Source organism: Marmota flaviventris, chromosome 3 (genome assembly GCF_047511675.1).
Source record: "Marmota flaviventris isolate mMarFla1 chromosome 3, mMarFla1.hap1, whole genome shotgun sequence".
NCBI lineage: Eukaryota > Metazoa > Chordata > Mammalia > Rodentia > Sciuridae > Marmota > Marmota flaviventris.
Genome location: NC_092500.1, coordinates 10,094,031 through 10,107,024, shown reverse-complemented (window position 1 = coordinate 10,107,024; position 12,994 = coordinate 10,094,031). Strand labels below are relative to the sequence as shown.

Below are 12,994 nucleotides of genomic sequence, written 5' to 3'. Positions count from 1 at the left end.
TCAGGCCTGCGGACAGGAAATGCCCAGGCTTCCTCCCAGTGCCCAGAGTGTGCAAAGAGGGAAGCCTCCCTCCTCCCCAGATCCAGTATCCCCTTCCCCTCTGCTCCCTCAGCTGGAGACCCAAATAAGTGGCTTCCCCGCATGCAGAGCACCAAGAAAGGAGAGGTGTGGGTGGGTGGCCCTGCCCATCATCACCCACCGGAAGCCACTATGCGAGTTCCTTGGGTTGACCAGGATGCAGTCCCAGGTGCGACTGGGAGTGTTCTGGAAAAGGACCAGCTGCCCTTCTTCCCGAACCCGGTTACTTGAGGCGTAGTCCGCCACTGCCACCTCCTTCACCCGGAATGGGTTAGAGAACAGGTTGGTGACGCTAGTGAGGGTATTGACCAAGCGGCCGAAGAACTGCATCTTCTGTGGGGCAGGTGGGGAGGCCCTGCCGCCTGCCCCCTCAGTCTGGAAGAGAACAGGGTCTCCAGTCAGCTGGGCTCCGTCTCCCATGCCCACCTCACCAACGTAGCTGGATCCTGCACAGGCACCTGTGGCCCCCACCAGGCTGTCCCTTGAGTCTGGGCCTGCAGGGACCTGAAAAGGAGGGGGGAGAGAGAAAGAAACAGCACTGAGCAGGAAGTCAGAGGTCTAACAGGAAGCCCTGCAGCCCCCAGGGCCCAGCTGGAGACCCAGATGCACAGAGACCTTAACCTCCCGCTCCCTGACCCAGTGTCCCTGACAGACTCGATTTCCTCATCGGTGGTCAAATGGGACAGCAGGTGGGAGCACATGCTGTCGGCAGGAAGGCCCTGAGCGAGCAAGGGCTTCTCACTCCACAAATTATAGAAACAATTTTTTGGCAAAGAGCTCAGCATTTCAATTCCAGAAGCAAACTCAGATCCCTTCCCCAATAGACACCACAGGGAATCAGGCCTCACCACTCTGCCTTGGGGGAAGGGGCCATGGGCATGCGAGCATGCATCGCATTCCTTCGCTTCCTGCTGGCACTGGCTTCCCAAAGAGCTCTGGGGAAGGGGGCCAGAAATGAGCCCCTTGTTCGAGTTTTCAATTTCCCCAGTTTCAGTGACTGTAGTCCAAACATATCATGTGGAAAATTCCAGAATTAAATTATTTCTAAGTTATAACTTGCATGCTGTTGTCAGTAGCAAGATGAAATTTCATGCCATCCAGCTAGGTCCCAACCAGAGGGTCAATTCATTGCTTTGTCCAGCATATACATTACCCACCCAGTAAGTCACTTAGTAGCCATCTCAGTTGCCAGATCAGTGGCCACTGTACTGCACTGCTTGTGTTCAAGTGATCCTGTATTGCTTAATGATGGCCTTAAGGTACATGAGTAGTAATACTGGAGATTTGGAAATGCCAAAGAGAAGCCCTGAAATGCTGGATATATAGTTTTTAGTATTATCCTTGGTTTCAGGCATCTACTGGGGTTCTTGGAATGAATCCCCTGTTGAATAAGGGAAGACTACTGTAATTGCATTAGAGATGTTTACCGACCACTTACTGTGCAGTAATTCCTGAGTTAAATACTTTATGTGATTGCTTCATTTATTTATTACAAAACCATACAAGGCAGATACACTAAAAAACACAGTGCAGGTCTAGAACCTGGCTGAGTTCAAGTTCTGGACTTACCACTTAGCTCCATGACCTTAGGTAGGTTACTTAACCTCTGTCTCAGTTTCCTCATCTGTCTCACAGAAACCTTAATAACAGCGCCTAGCAATAGCACACAGCAGATAGCAAATATTCAATGAACACTAGCTACCTTTTTACAGATAAGGAAACTAAGGCTCAGGGCACCCTGAATGCAGGACTCTGAAAACACCGAAGCTTTGCAATGTCTTTCCCTCTAGGATTAGTAGCAGGGTGCAGTGTGGGAAGGCAGCCTCAGTTTTCTCCTTTCAAATGGGGACAAGCCTCACCTCCCTCACAGTGTGAGGACTGCAGGAGAATGTGAGAACACTCAGACCTGCCACGTTTCCTTCTGTCTCCCATACTTGGGGGCTTTAAGGACAGAGAAGCTGGAGAGATTGTGTCCCTCTCCACAGCCAGGGAAGACATAGGAATTGGTCCCAGGAACCCCCCACCCAAAATATAACCAAAATGGGTCCCGGCACGCACATCGCCATGCCTCGACACCCATGTACAATGGTGAACGTGGCTCCATTCACTCAGGCAGTACCACGTGGCCACTAAAAGCTGTGACTACAAAGTGTGGCCACTCAGGAGAAACTTGGTGACACGAGTCCACACCGCTGCCTGTGCTGCTCCCATGAGCCACAGGGGGCTGGTAGCCTCTGCCGCCCGTGGCCCCCCCCCCCAGGCTCTCCAGCCGCAGCTCCGGGCCTCACACCCTGTCCACTCCAAACCTTGTGCATTTGGGAGAGTAAAGCCCCGAGCACTCCCCGGCCGCCTGCCTGGCTGGGGCCATCTGCACAGGGTCCACCCTCTCCTTTGCTGTGTGGAAAGGCCTGCTGCTGTTCAAGTCCAAGCTCAGCTCTCACACGCTCTTGAATCGCTCTGCGCACGCCTCTCCAGCTGCCAGGTCTCCTCCTTGCTCGATGCTGCCCCTCGTTTTAAAGTCACCTCAGGGCTGGGGGTACAGCTCAGTGACGGCACATGCTCAGCACGTGGGAGGCCCTGGGTCCCATCTCCACCACCACAAAAGTCAAAAAACTCTCCACTCCTCTGCCCCAGTGTGTCCTAAGTGTCCCCGCCAGACGACAAGCTTCAAACCAGTCACCCCCCCCACACGACCCAGCCCCTCCCTGTGCTCGGCACCGTCCCCTCCGCATTCTCCCCATTTCCCCCGCAGGACCACCCGACCGAACAGTTACATCTGCATCCTCATTTCACATGGGATTCAGCCACAGAAAGGTTAAGTGATGGGCCTGAGGTCACACAGCTAGTGGCAGAGGACAGAGGACTGGAGCCCCTGCTGGGGCTCTTCTCACCCCTAGCTCACCCCTAGCTCACAGCAAGTTTGTCAGATCAGAATTTAACTGAGAAGAAAATAATACCAAGACAGAAAACACCAGAATACCAACACAGAGGACGGCGCTGGGCTTACGGAGGCCTCCTGCTTTCCCGGGTTTTCCCGATGGCATGCGAATGATTATACGTTTCTAAAGAAAGCAGGAGTGGGCTGAGCTCCGGGGGGCCAGTGGGGTCAGGGTGGCTTAGAACAGGGCAGACAGGCGTCCCGGCAGCAGGCCCAGGCACGCGGGGGACCCCCAGGAGGGGAGGGCATCAGGAGCACTGGCAGCCAGGGCCACTGGGGCCAAGGCAGAAGCTGACCAGCGGGCTCCAGCTGCCTCAGAAACGACCCCCAGCCCAGAGGAGGCCCTGCCTCGGTGTCCCAGCCCAGGCCCCAGCGCCAGGGCTGGCGGGGCGCCCCCACAGGCTGACGGCAGTGCGGCCACAAAAAGGATGGCCTGGCTCCCACCCAGCCTCCTGGGGTTGGCGTGAGGATGAAGTGACGCAGTGGAGGGAAGGGTCCAGGACACTGGCCACTGTGCACAGAAGCGGCAGCCATCGCCATCACTAGGTGGAGAAAGGAAATGGAAACCACCGGCCACATCCTGGCACCGTCCTGGCCAGGAGGGGGGCCAGTGGGGGGAAGGCAGGCACGTGCCTCCCTGTTCCTGTCCTCTTCCTCTGTCCCCCACTCAGAGCCCAGGGCCAGGCTCCTCCCCGCCCAGCTGCAGGGGGCAGGAGGCGGGGCGGGGGAGCGGGTAGCCACGGGGACCTGGGGCCTGTACTGCAGCCTGACCCTGCACAGCCTCCTCCTCACTTCCTCCCGCTTCTCCAGCCTCCACCCTTCATCTTCCCGGGTGTAAACATCTGCTTTAACCCATAACAACGGTCCCTCCTGCCGCCCACCTGGGCTGGCTCCCTGCGCACCACTGGCCCACCACGATGCGCGTCCCGCGACGCGCTCCTGGGACGCGCCCAGCAGAAAAACAAAACCCAGGACCAGTGATGGCAGTGACGGCCACTCCAGGCTCTTCCCAGGGGCCAGTCTGTCTCCCCGGGTTGAGGCCAGATATTAGTGGCCTTTCTCCTGCTCTGCTCACCAGTCCCTTGTCCCAGGCCCAGCGCACCCGCCCGGTTTGTTCAGGGAAAACTAACGGCATCTGCAGAGGCCGAGGCTCTCTGGCTTCCCCCTGAGAGAAGAGGACAGAGAGGCCTCGAGCGGTCAGTGTCCAAAGAGCAACTAGAGTGGGACATGCCGACTCCCACCCAAAAGGAAACACTGACAAAAGCCAGGCGCAGCGGTGCACACCCGGACTCTGGGGACTCGGGCGCTGAGGCAGGAGGATCACAGGTTTGGGACCAGCCTGGGCACCTCAGCGAGGCCCTGGGTTCAAAATCCCCAGAAGTGCCACAGAATGACATAAAGGGAAGGATCCCTTCTTGTCCTTCAAGGCTCGCTCAGGAGCCCTCCCAGCTTCCCCTCAGCAGCCCAGTCACAGCACACAGCCCAGGGGGCACTTACCAAGGGACAATGACGGTGCACCTGTGGGCTTCTTGATTTGTGCCTCAGAGTGGGGGTCTAATGACTGTCACAAGAACGAATGGCTGAAACCTAAAGAACCTGGCAAGCCCACCAGCTGGGCACCCAGGAGGTCCTCGGAGGGGATAATGGAGACCACCCCTCAGCCCACAGCACTGCCGGCTCTTCACTGAGAGGAGCTCAGCCCCCCACCCAGAGAACCCTCCTTCAGCACCTCTGAGCTTTAGGAGGGGCACCCAGTGCCAGGCGGGTCCCTCTCTGAGCCCTGGTCTGGAAAGTTCAGCTTCACAGACGCTGGTCAGGGTGCCTACAGCTGAGCTCATTCCTACTCCAAGCAGGGAAACTCTCCAGGCCCCAGGCTTCCGCAAGAGTGGGACAGCTGCCCAGGAGGTGACAGGAGCCCAGAGGCACCCGGCCAGGAGCAGGCCTCACAAGACAGGCCACGTGGGGGTTCTAGGAGCATACAGAACTGCCTAAGGTGAAAATCAGGCCACCAGAGTCCTGGCCACTTACAGCAGGATGTCCCATGATTGGAACAACTGCTGGTTGGTCCTGGCAGCAGGACAGTGACACCCCCCGAACCACCAACACCTCCTGCCACCCCGTCATGACAAAGCCAATGGAGGACACAAGGTCTGATCAGAGCACCAGCTTGCAGTCACCCCCGGGCTTCCTTCCGGCAGCTCTCACACCTGACCACCCACACAGGAGCACGTCCCCACCCACAGGACCCCATCCTCTAACAGGTGGCCACATTTTATGGAGAGCAAAGGGATCCCACATCTCTTAGTGGACTCTGAGCTCACGAAGAAACCTGGAAGCTGCAGTGTCCACAGGAAAGCAGCCCAGAGACAGGAAGTGGGGATTCTGCCTGCGGCTGGGTCCTGAACTGCAGGAGGCAAAAGGCCCATCACAGGGCAGGTGTGCAGTTCACAGGGAAGGCTAGCTGAGGTCAAAGGTCACATCTACCTGCCACCACCCCTGCACCTCCAAGGCTGCACCCACCAAAAGGTCCCTCCAGCCCTTCACCCTAGCTCCAGCTCCAACCTCTTTGCTAAGTGAGTGAGGAAGGGAAAGGGCTCAGTCCTGTCACCTTCCACCCCAGCAGCACTGCCACCTTCATCTACTGAGCGCCAGACACCTCATGAGATGAATCACCATCTTAATCCTCAGCACACCCCAAGAGAAGGCAGGTCTCCCCGTGTCTCACGAGGCACTGAGGCTCAAGCAGACCAGGTAACTGCCAGGATCTGAACCCAATTTGCTGGAATCCAGAGCAGCAGCACTTAGTGCCCAAACCACCTGCAGGAAGAAGCTGGCCGGAAATGCTGGATGAGGCTTGATTTTGCCTCCAGGACTCCCAAAGCCAAGGTCCTCACCTAAAACGCGATCACAGGAGCCAGGTTAAAGTGCCCCTTGAAAAGGGAAAAGGTGCTGGGCATGGTGGCACAGCCTGTAATCCCAGTGGCTGGGGAGGCTGAGGCAGGAGGATCACAAGTTCAAAGCCATCCCCAGCAACTTAGTGAGGGCCTGTATTTAAATAAAAATAAAAAGGGCTGGGTTCAAAAAGCACCGTGGGTTCAATCCCCAGTACCAATAAACAAACAAATAAATAAAGGGGAAAAGGTGTCTCTCTCATTCACTCTGCTTGGCCAGAGCACAGCTAGAGCCAACTGTCCAGAGGACTGCAGGAGACCCGGAGAGAGTGACACAGGAAAAATCTGAGAGCCCCTGAAGTTGGTGCAGGTGGCCCATTTTGTGATTCACTCCACAAATATTTATGAGGACCTGCTATGGCAGACACTGTTCTACCTACTGAGGGAACAATAATGAACAGAGAAGAGAAGATCCCCGCCCTACTGGAATTTATATTTCAAAGAGGCCTGCAAATAATAAAGAAGACAAATAAGGTGTGTGTGTGTGTGTGTGTGTGTGTGTGTGTGTGCGCGCACGCTAATTAGGTGCTGAGGAGAAAAATAAACCTGAGAAATTAGAAAGGAAAGGTTGAGGTGGAGACTGAAATTTTAGATATGGTGTCCAGGGGAGCCCTCACTAAGAACTTGACCTTGGATAAATTCCTGGAAGATGAGAGGACAAAGTCATATGGGAACCAGGTGAAGAGCTTTCTTCTAGGCAGAAGTGCAAAGGGCCTGGGGCTGCAGCACGCCTGGTGAGTTCCAGGAACAGCAAGGAAACAAACGGGAAGAACAGGGACTAGGCCTGTGTAGGGAGTGAAGTCACAGCAGAGTTTGGAGAAAATGAGTGACATTTTAACAGATTACTCTGGCTGGATATGGGGTAGCAAAAAAGAGAGACCCCAAGGATAATCTCACAGCTTTGATCTGGCAACTGAAAGAGTAATGCTGCCAATTCCAAAGGCGGGAAAGAGAACTGGAGGGAAGGTTTTGCTCCAGAATGGGGCGGGGGGGGGGGGGGGGGATGAATACAGTTCGACTCTGAATACTTCAACTGTGAAATGCCTAAGTTTGAGATGGCGAGTGAGCATCAAGAACTGTGAGTCTATCATCCAGAGAAATGATCTCCCCAGACTAGGAGAGGAATGTCGGGCTGGGGATGCAGTTCAGAGGCAAAGATTTGCATGCACACACTAGGTTGCATCCTCAGCCCTGCAAAGAAGTAAAAAAATAAAAACTGCAGGGCTATTACAGTACAGATGGTACTTTTGAAGCTATGAGACTGGATGAGATCACTTGAAAATGAGGCGACAAAAAAGAGAAGTGGCACTTAAGATACAGTGAAGCTGGGAACACTCCCTTCACCATGGCCCTCCCCCACCCACTGCCCTGCACACATGCCCAGAGCAGGTGAGCACACATGTGTGCACACAGTTTTAAATTCCCCCTTTATCCATTTTTTGGTGATGTCATTCTGTTGAGTGAAAAGTAAAGTCATTTAATATATAAGTAACCATCCAAGGGAGAGAAAACCTCCCATACACCGAGACAACAGGAGCAACCCGTACACAGCAGGACAGTCTGTGTACACAGGCTCTGGTGCCCCACTGGACAGTACAGGTGCTCCCTGATTTTTTATGGGGTTTTGCTTCAATAAGCCCATCATAACTTGAAAATATCACAAATCAAAAATGCATTTTAGGGGTTGAGGTTGTGAACCAGTGGTAGAGCGCTTGCCTAGTATGTGTGAGGCACTGGGCTCGATTCTCATCATCACATATAAATAAAATAAAGGTCCACTGACAATTAAAACAAATATTTTTTTAAAAATGCATTTTTAGGAGCCAGGCATTGTGGCACATGCCTGTAATCCCAGCAGCTTGGGAAGCTAAGGCAGGAGGATCACAAGTTCAAAACCAGACTCAGCAATTTAGCAAGGCCCTAAGCAACTTAGTGAGACCCTGTCTCAAAACAAAATGTTTAAAAAAAAATAGGGCTGGAAATGTGGCTCAGAGGCTGAGTGCCCCGAGTTCAATCCCCAGTACCGCCCCTAAAATAGATAAATAAATAGGCTAGGAATGTGGCTCAGTGGTCAAGCATCCTGAGTTCAATCCCTGGTATGATGTCATCAGACATCATAACTTAGCAACACAGCACACTGGGAAGCGCCCACCATTTCCCCTCGTGATCCACTAGCTGACTGGATACAGTTCACCACCACTGTTCAGCATTGAGAGGACAAAGCCACATGTCCCTAGCCCAAGAAAATACTCAAATTCAAAATTCAAAGTATGGCTTCTACTGAAAGCATTATTGCCTTTGTATCATCATTCAGTACAAAAAAATCAAGTCAAACCATTGAGAACTGGGGATCATGCACACTGTATTCAGATCCCAGCTCCAACCTAATTGGTATGACCTCAGGCAACTCCTTCACCCTCTTTTCCTCTACCTGCTAAATGGGAATAACACTGGCTACATGGAGCATATCCTAAAACACTGGAGTCAAATTAGTATTTGTTCAATGAATAAATGAAATGGTAAAGATATATAAAAAGCCTGATTCAATAAACACTGCCAAATGACAAAGGAAAGACATGCACTCATCTTTCTCTTATCATTTCACCTCTTTCCATTCCTGTTCTATTCTGTCCTGCCTTTGATACAACAGCAATGGCCACACAGGTTACAATGCTGTGCCTTCTACATTTTCTCAAATATTGAACCATATGGCAGCTTCACATGGAACTACAGTCCCTTGCCACAGATGAGAAAACTGAGACTTGAACAGAAAATAGCCTCCAAACTTCAGGAACATTTTAAGGCACAGACAATAACAAAAACACTGCACTCAGCCCAAGGGTGGAGTTTCAGTGTTGCCAAACCAAACCTGCCTAACATCCTGTTGGGCTGGTAAAAGGGCAGGTGAGGGGAAGACCCAGAAGCTCAGAGGAAGGGATGGTATTTGTTTGGGGTCATGTGGGTAGCCCATTAAGAAAATGGGCACAGATCCCAAAGCCCTGTGCCCTCCCTGTCCCAAACCACACCCTGACCAGTCACATGGTCACCCAGTTCACAAGCTCCCTGTCACCAGCTTCCAGGTCATCTGTGGGAGCTGGAGGTGGACACGGGATTGGAGATTAGGTTGTGGGCAAGCAGGGAGCAGAGGAAATCTAGAGGCACATGAGACAGAAAAAGCGGGGAGAGGGAATTAGAAATTGAAAAAGAAGAAAACACAAAAGAAACAATGCAGGAGACAAAGACAGTGGGAGAGAACCAGGAGCACTTCGAGGGCACCGGAAGGAAGCTGAGGACCACCCAAGGGTCCCAGGGTGGAAGACGGAGGCTGAGAGGGTTGGGAGGGGAAGATTCTGGAAGTTAGGGTACTGAGGGAAGCACAAGAAGGTGACTGGGACACTGAAGAGGGGTCCAGGGACGAGGCCGGGTCCCTAAAAGAGAACAGTTGGAAATGAGCCAAGAGCGGCCATGGGATGGGAGTTGGGGACGTCGGGGGGATCAAAGGACAGAAACCAGAGACACTCAGACGGTCGCACAAAGATCAGTGGAGGACGTGCCTCAGAATCGGAGACACCAGGATGGTCCAAAGCAGGGTCCGGATGGAGACATCGGAGCCCGGGGTGCGGAGATTAGGGGAGGCCCCGGGGCCCCGCCCCGCCCCGCTGCGCCGTCACTCACCTCGGCTTACTCAGCACTCTGCCGCCTCCTACTTCCGCAAACAAACGCGCGCCGCACCACGTGACGGCCCGACCTCGGCTCTCCGCCAATCATCAGAGCCCAGGCCCCGGGTCGCCGCTGAAGTTCCGCCCCCGCCCTGCGAGCCCCGCGCACGAGGACGGGCGGGGGCGGGGCTCCGCCATCTTGAATAACTGCCCAATAGAAGGGGCTCTGGTAGCCGAGGGAGGACGTGCTCTCCGCAGGAGCCAATTGTCCGCTGCGGGGCGCGGCCATGTCTGTGCCGGGCGGAAGGTCCCTGGGAGGGCTAGTTGAAAGACATGTTGAAGAGGGGCAGCCGCCCTGTCCCTTTCCTCCCTGCGCCCCCTGAAACATCCGGGGAGCCCTGTGGACTTACTGCTGGTGACTGCTCATACAGGTCACAGTCAAGCCAGCGAAGGCACAGGGCGTGACAGGGAGGAACCTGCTTTGATTTTTGCCGGGTACTCCCAAACTAGGATTGCCAGATGTAGCAAATAATAAAATAGGGGACCTCCAATTAAATTTGAATTTCAGGTAACCCATAAATGAATTTTTAGTGTAGATAACGATAATGCGGTGTAAGTACAGTGTAGTGCTATAATCTTATTTGTTGTCTGACAACCCTACTCCACGCAGATCTTATTACTTGGACAGATGATCTCAGTGAACCTGAGAGGTGGGTGCAGGAATACCCCACCGCGGTGTGTGTTGTGACCAGAAAGAACTTAGCCCTTCTGCCTGCGCGTAGTGGGACTTCAATGATGGCAGTTGTTAGGATTAACAATGCCAATGATGAGGTTGTGTGCATCTGACTAAGCAGGCTTTCTGGGTCCAGCCCACCAGACTTGGTTGGGCTTTTTCTTTACCTGATGATTCCCCAACCAGCCTGAGCCTAAGCAACTCCATTCTAAAACTCCAGTTTGAAACCTGCAGTCTCACCAGGCACACCCACGGAGCCCTCCAGTGTGGCGCTCAGGCACTAACTTCTCCCCACCTGGCAAACTCAGAGTGAAGCACTGGCAGGCTGTCCTCACCCAATAAGAGGGAAAGGCGAAAAGATCAGGATGGGGACCACCAGACCAGATGTTTTAACCCGAAGGTAAATAATGTCACTGAGAGACCCAGTGGCAACTGAGAAGGATTAAAAGTGGGGTCAAAAGCCCCAAAATGTGGTATAAATAATTGGAGCAAATGAACAGACATTCAGCCAGCCGACACTGGTGCCCTCACGCTGAGAGCCTGACGAGGACCTGGACAGACATCCCAGCACTTTTTGTCATTGGCCTGATTCTCTGCTTTTTCCTCACCACTCTCAAACTCTACACCCACATCTTGACCCTGGTACCCTGATGAGAGTCACAACTTCTCCCTAAGACTCTCTCCTCAACTAGCCATCAGCTGCACCCCAGGAGAAGCCTGCCTTGGCTCCTGATCTGATCACCACGGTCTGAGTGAGTGGGCGCCTGCTGGACTTAGAGCTCAAGGCTTGAGACTTTAGATCTGACACTTGAGCTTAGCACGCAGAGGGAATGTCTGTCATGAGCCTGTCATGAGTAAATGTGTTTGCAGTGCTTAGAATTATCTAGAATTGTTTGCTGTGGATTGGTTATGTCTAGTGAAGTGCCCAGCATTAAGGATTGTCATTTTCTTGATTAAGAACCTATAGAGTGAAATTGTATTGAGTGATTTGAATGACTGGAGCAAAAGTGTGTGGACATTCTTTATTTCTCCCCCTGGACTGCATAAGTCGCACCTTTTGCCCACCATATGCCAGACTACCTCTGTCCATGTGAGCAGTGTAGCTGCTGGTGTTCTCCTCTTCCATCCGAAGATAAGTGCCCAGACTCAGATAGTGAATGCAAGTGGTTCCACAGGCTTAGGTAAGATTCTATGCAAGTTAATAAAGCTAATTATAGTAACTAATATTTGTATAGAGCTTTATCAGTTATAAAGTGACTTCATCTTCGTCTTCTATGGGTTGTAGTAACTCTTTCCCCCATTTTGCAGATGGGAAGAAGAGTTTCAGCTTGGATCTGAAAGAAAGAGATGAATTCTTGGTGAAAATATGTTGCCCTCCACACCCCAAACAAGTGAAGTTAGGGTGATGGTAATGAGCGAGCTTACAAAAGGCCAGGACTACGCACCCACGACCATGCAGTCTGACCCAAGAAAATCCATAGGGTTAACAGGATGAGTCCCATTCTTCAGCAAACACCCACCCTGTGTTCAGAGTGGCCTGAGAGGCAAGTCTGGCAACACAGACACACAGCTGAATCTGAAATGCAGAGCAGACCAAGGAAGTGTAGGTCAGGAAGTCTTTGTTTCTTTGGAAACAAAGACAAATTTGAAAAAAAAAAAATCTCAGTGCCTGATGTAGTTAAGTGTCCCTTCCCCAGTTTTTTCTGGTGGAAACTGATAGATGAGTGGGAAATCAAGAGATGGAGTATAGGGGATTACTAGGTAGCATCGAATGAGCAGACAATGTCAAGGGAAGAGCAGGTAAATCCAAGGATGTGTGCTCTGTTGAATTTCTGCTGGGCTTTGCATTGGAGATGTCAGCAGTGCAAGTCCGCGATCTCCTGACGGGCTGCGCCAGGCCCTGCAGACATCAGAGAGCAAGGTCTCTGCCCTCTGGGAGTCCAGAGGCTCAGACTAGACCAAGCCCACTCCCTCAAGGAAGTAACTAACATGCTAACAGTGCAGGCTTACACCTCTTACCCTTTTGATCCTCACAAAACCCCTGAGAAGTAATAACATTATCTCCACTTTTTAGATGGAGACACCGAGGTTCTGTGAGAGGAAACGGTCCCCAGAAGAGCATGTCAGTGAGAGGCAGAACCGGAGTCAGAACCTGTCTTGTCTTTTCTGTACTCACCACAAGTCAGGCCAAGTTCCTGGTGCAGACAAAACTGCAGTGAATAAAATCACAAACCCTTGCCCTCAGGTGCTCGCTCACAGCCCAGCAGGGAAAGAGGAACAATAAACAAGAACAGTGAAATCTGGAGTGTGTTTTGCTAAAGTCTTTGGCTGAGGCATCCAGAAGTCAGAGAAGTAAGCATCTTTCTTTTAAAATGCCTCAAGGTGGAGCCCAGCATGGTGACACACGCCTGTAATCCCAGCAGTTTGGGAGGCTGCAAACAGGAGAATCGCGAGTTCAAAACCAGCCTCAGGAACTGTGAGGTACTAAGCAACTCAGTGAGCCCCTGTCTCTAAATAAAATACAGAATAGGGCTGGGGGTGCGGCTCAGTGGTTGAGTGCCCCTGGGTTCAATCCCCGGTATCTCGCCAAAAATAAATTAATTAATTTAATTAAATGCCACAAGGTGGATTCCGG

General features: G+C 52.4%; 1 protein-coding gene across 9 annotated transcripts in view; it reads right to left on the bottom strand.

Annotated features, from left to right (window-relative positions):
* Positions 1 to 9,678, bottom strand: part of Pla2g6 (phospholipase A2 group VI) — a 49,258-nt gene extending 39,580 nt beyond the window's left edge. For 3 of the 9 annotated variants that reach the window (XM_071609479.1, XM_027932963.2, XM_071609486.1), the window contains exons 1-2: positions 9,522 to 9,626; positions 200 to 582 (exon numbers count right to left, since the gene is read on the bottom strand). In XM_071609479.1, coding sequence (XP_071465580.1) covers positions 200 to 498 — 299 coding nt within the window. In that variant the 5' untranslated portion in view covers positions 499 to 582; positions 9,522 to 9,626. The other 6 variants (XM_071609482.1, XM_071609481.1, XM_071609480.1 and 3 more) reach the window with 6 other exon arrangements.
* Between the last annotated feature and the right edge of the window lie 3,316 nt (positions 9,679 to 12,994).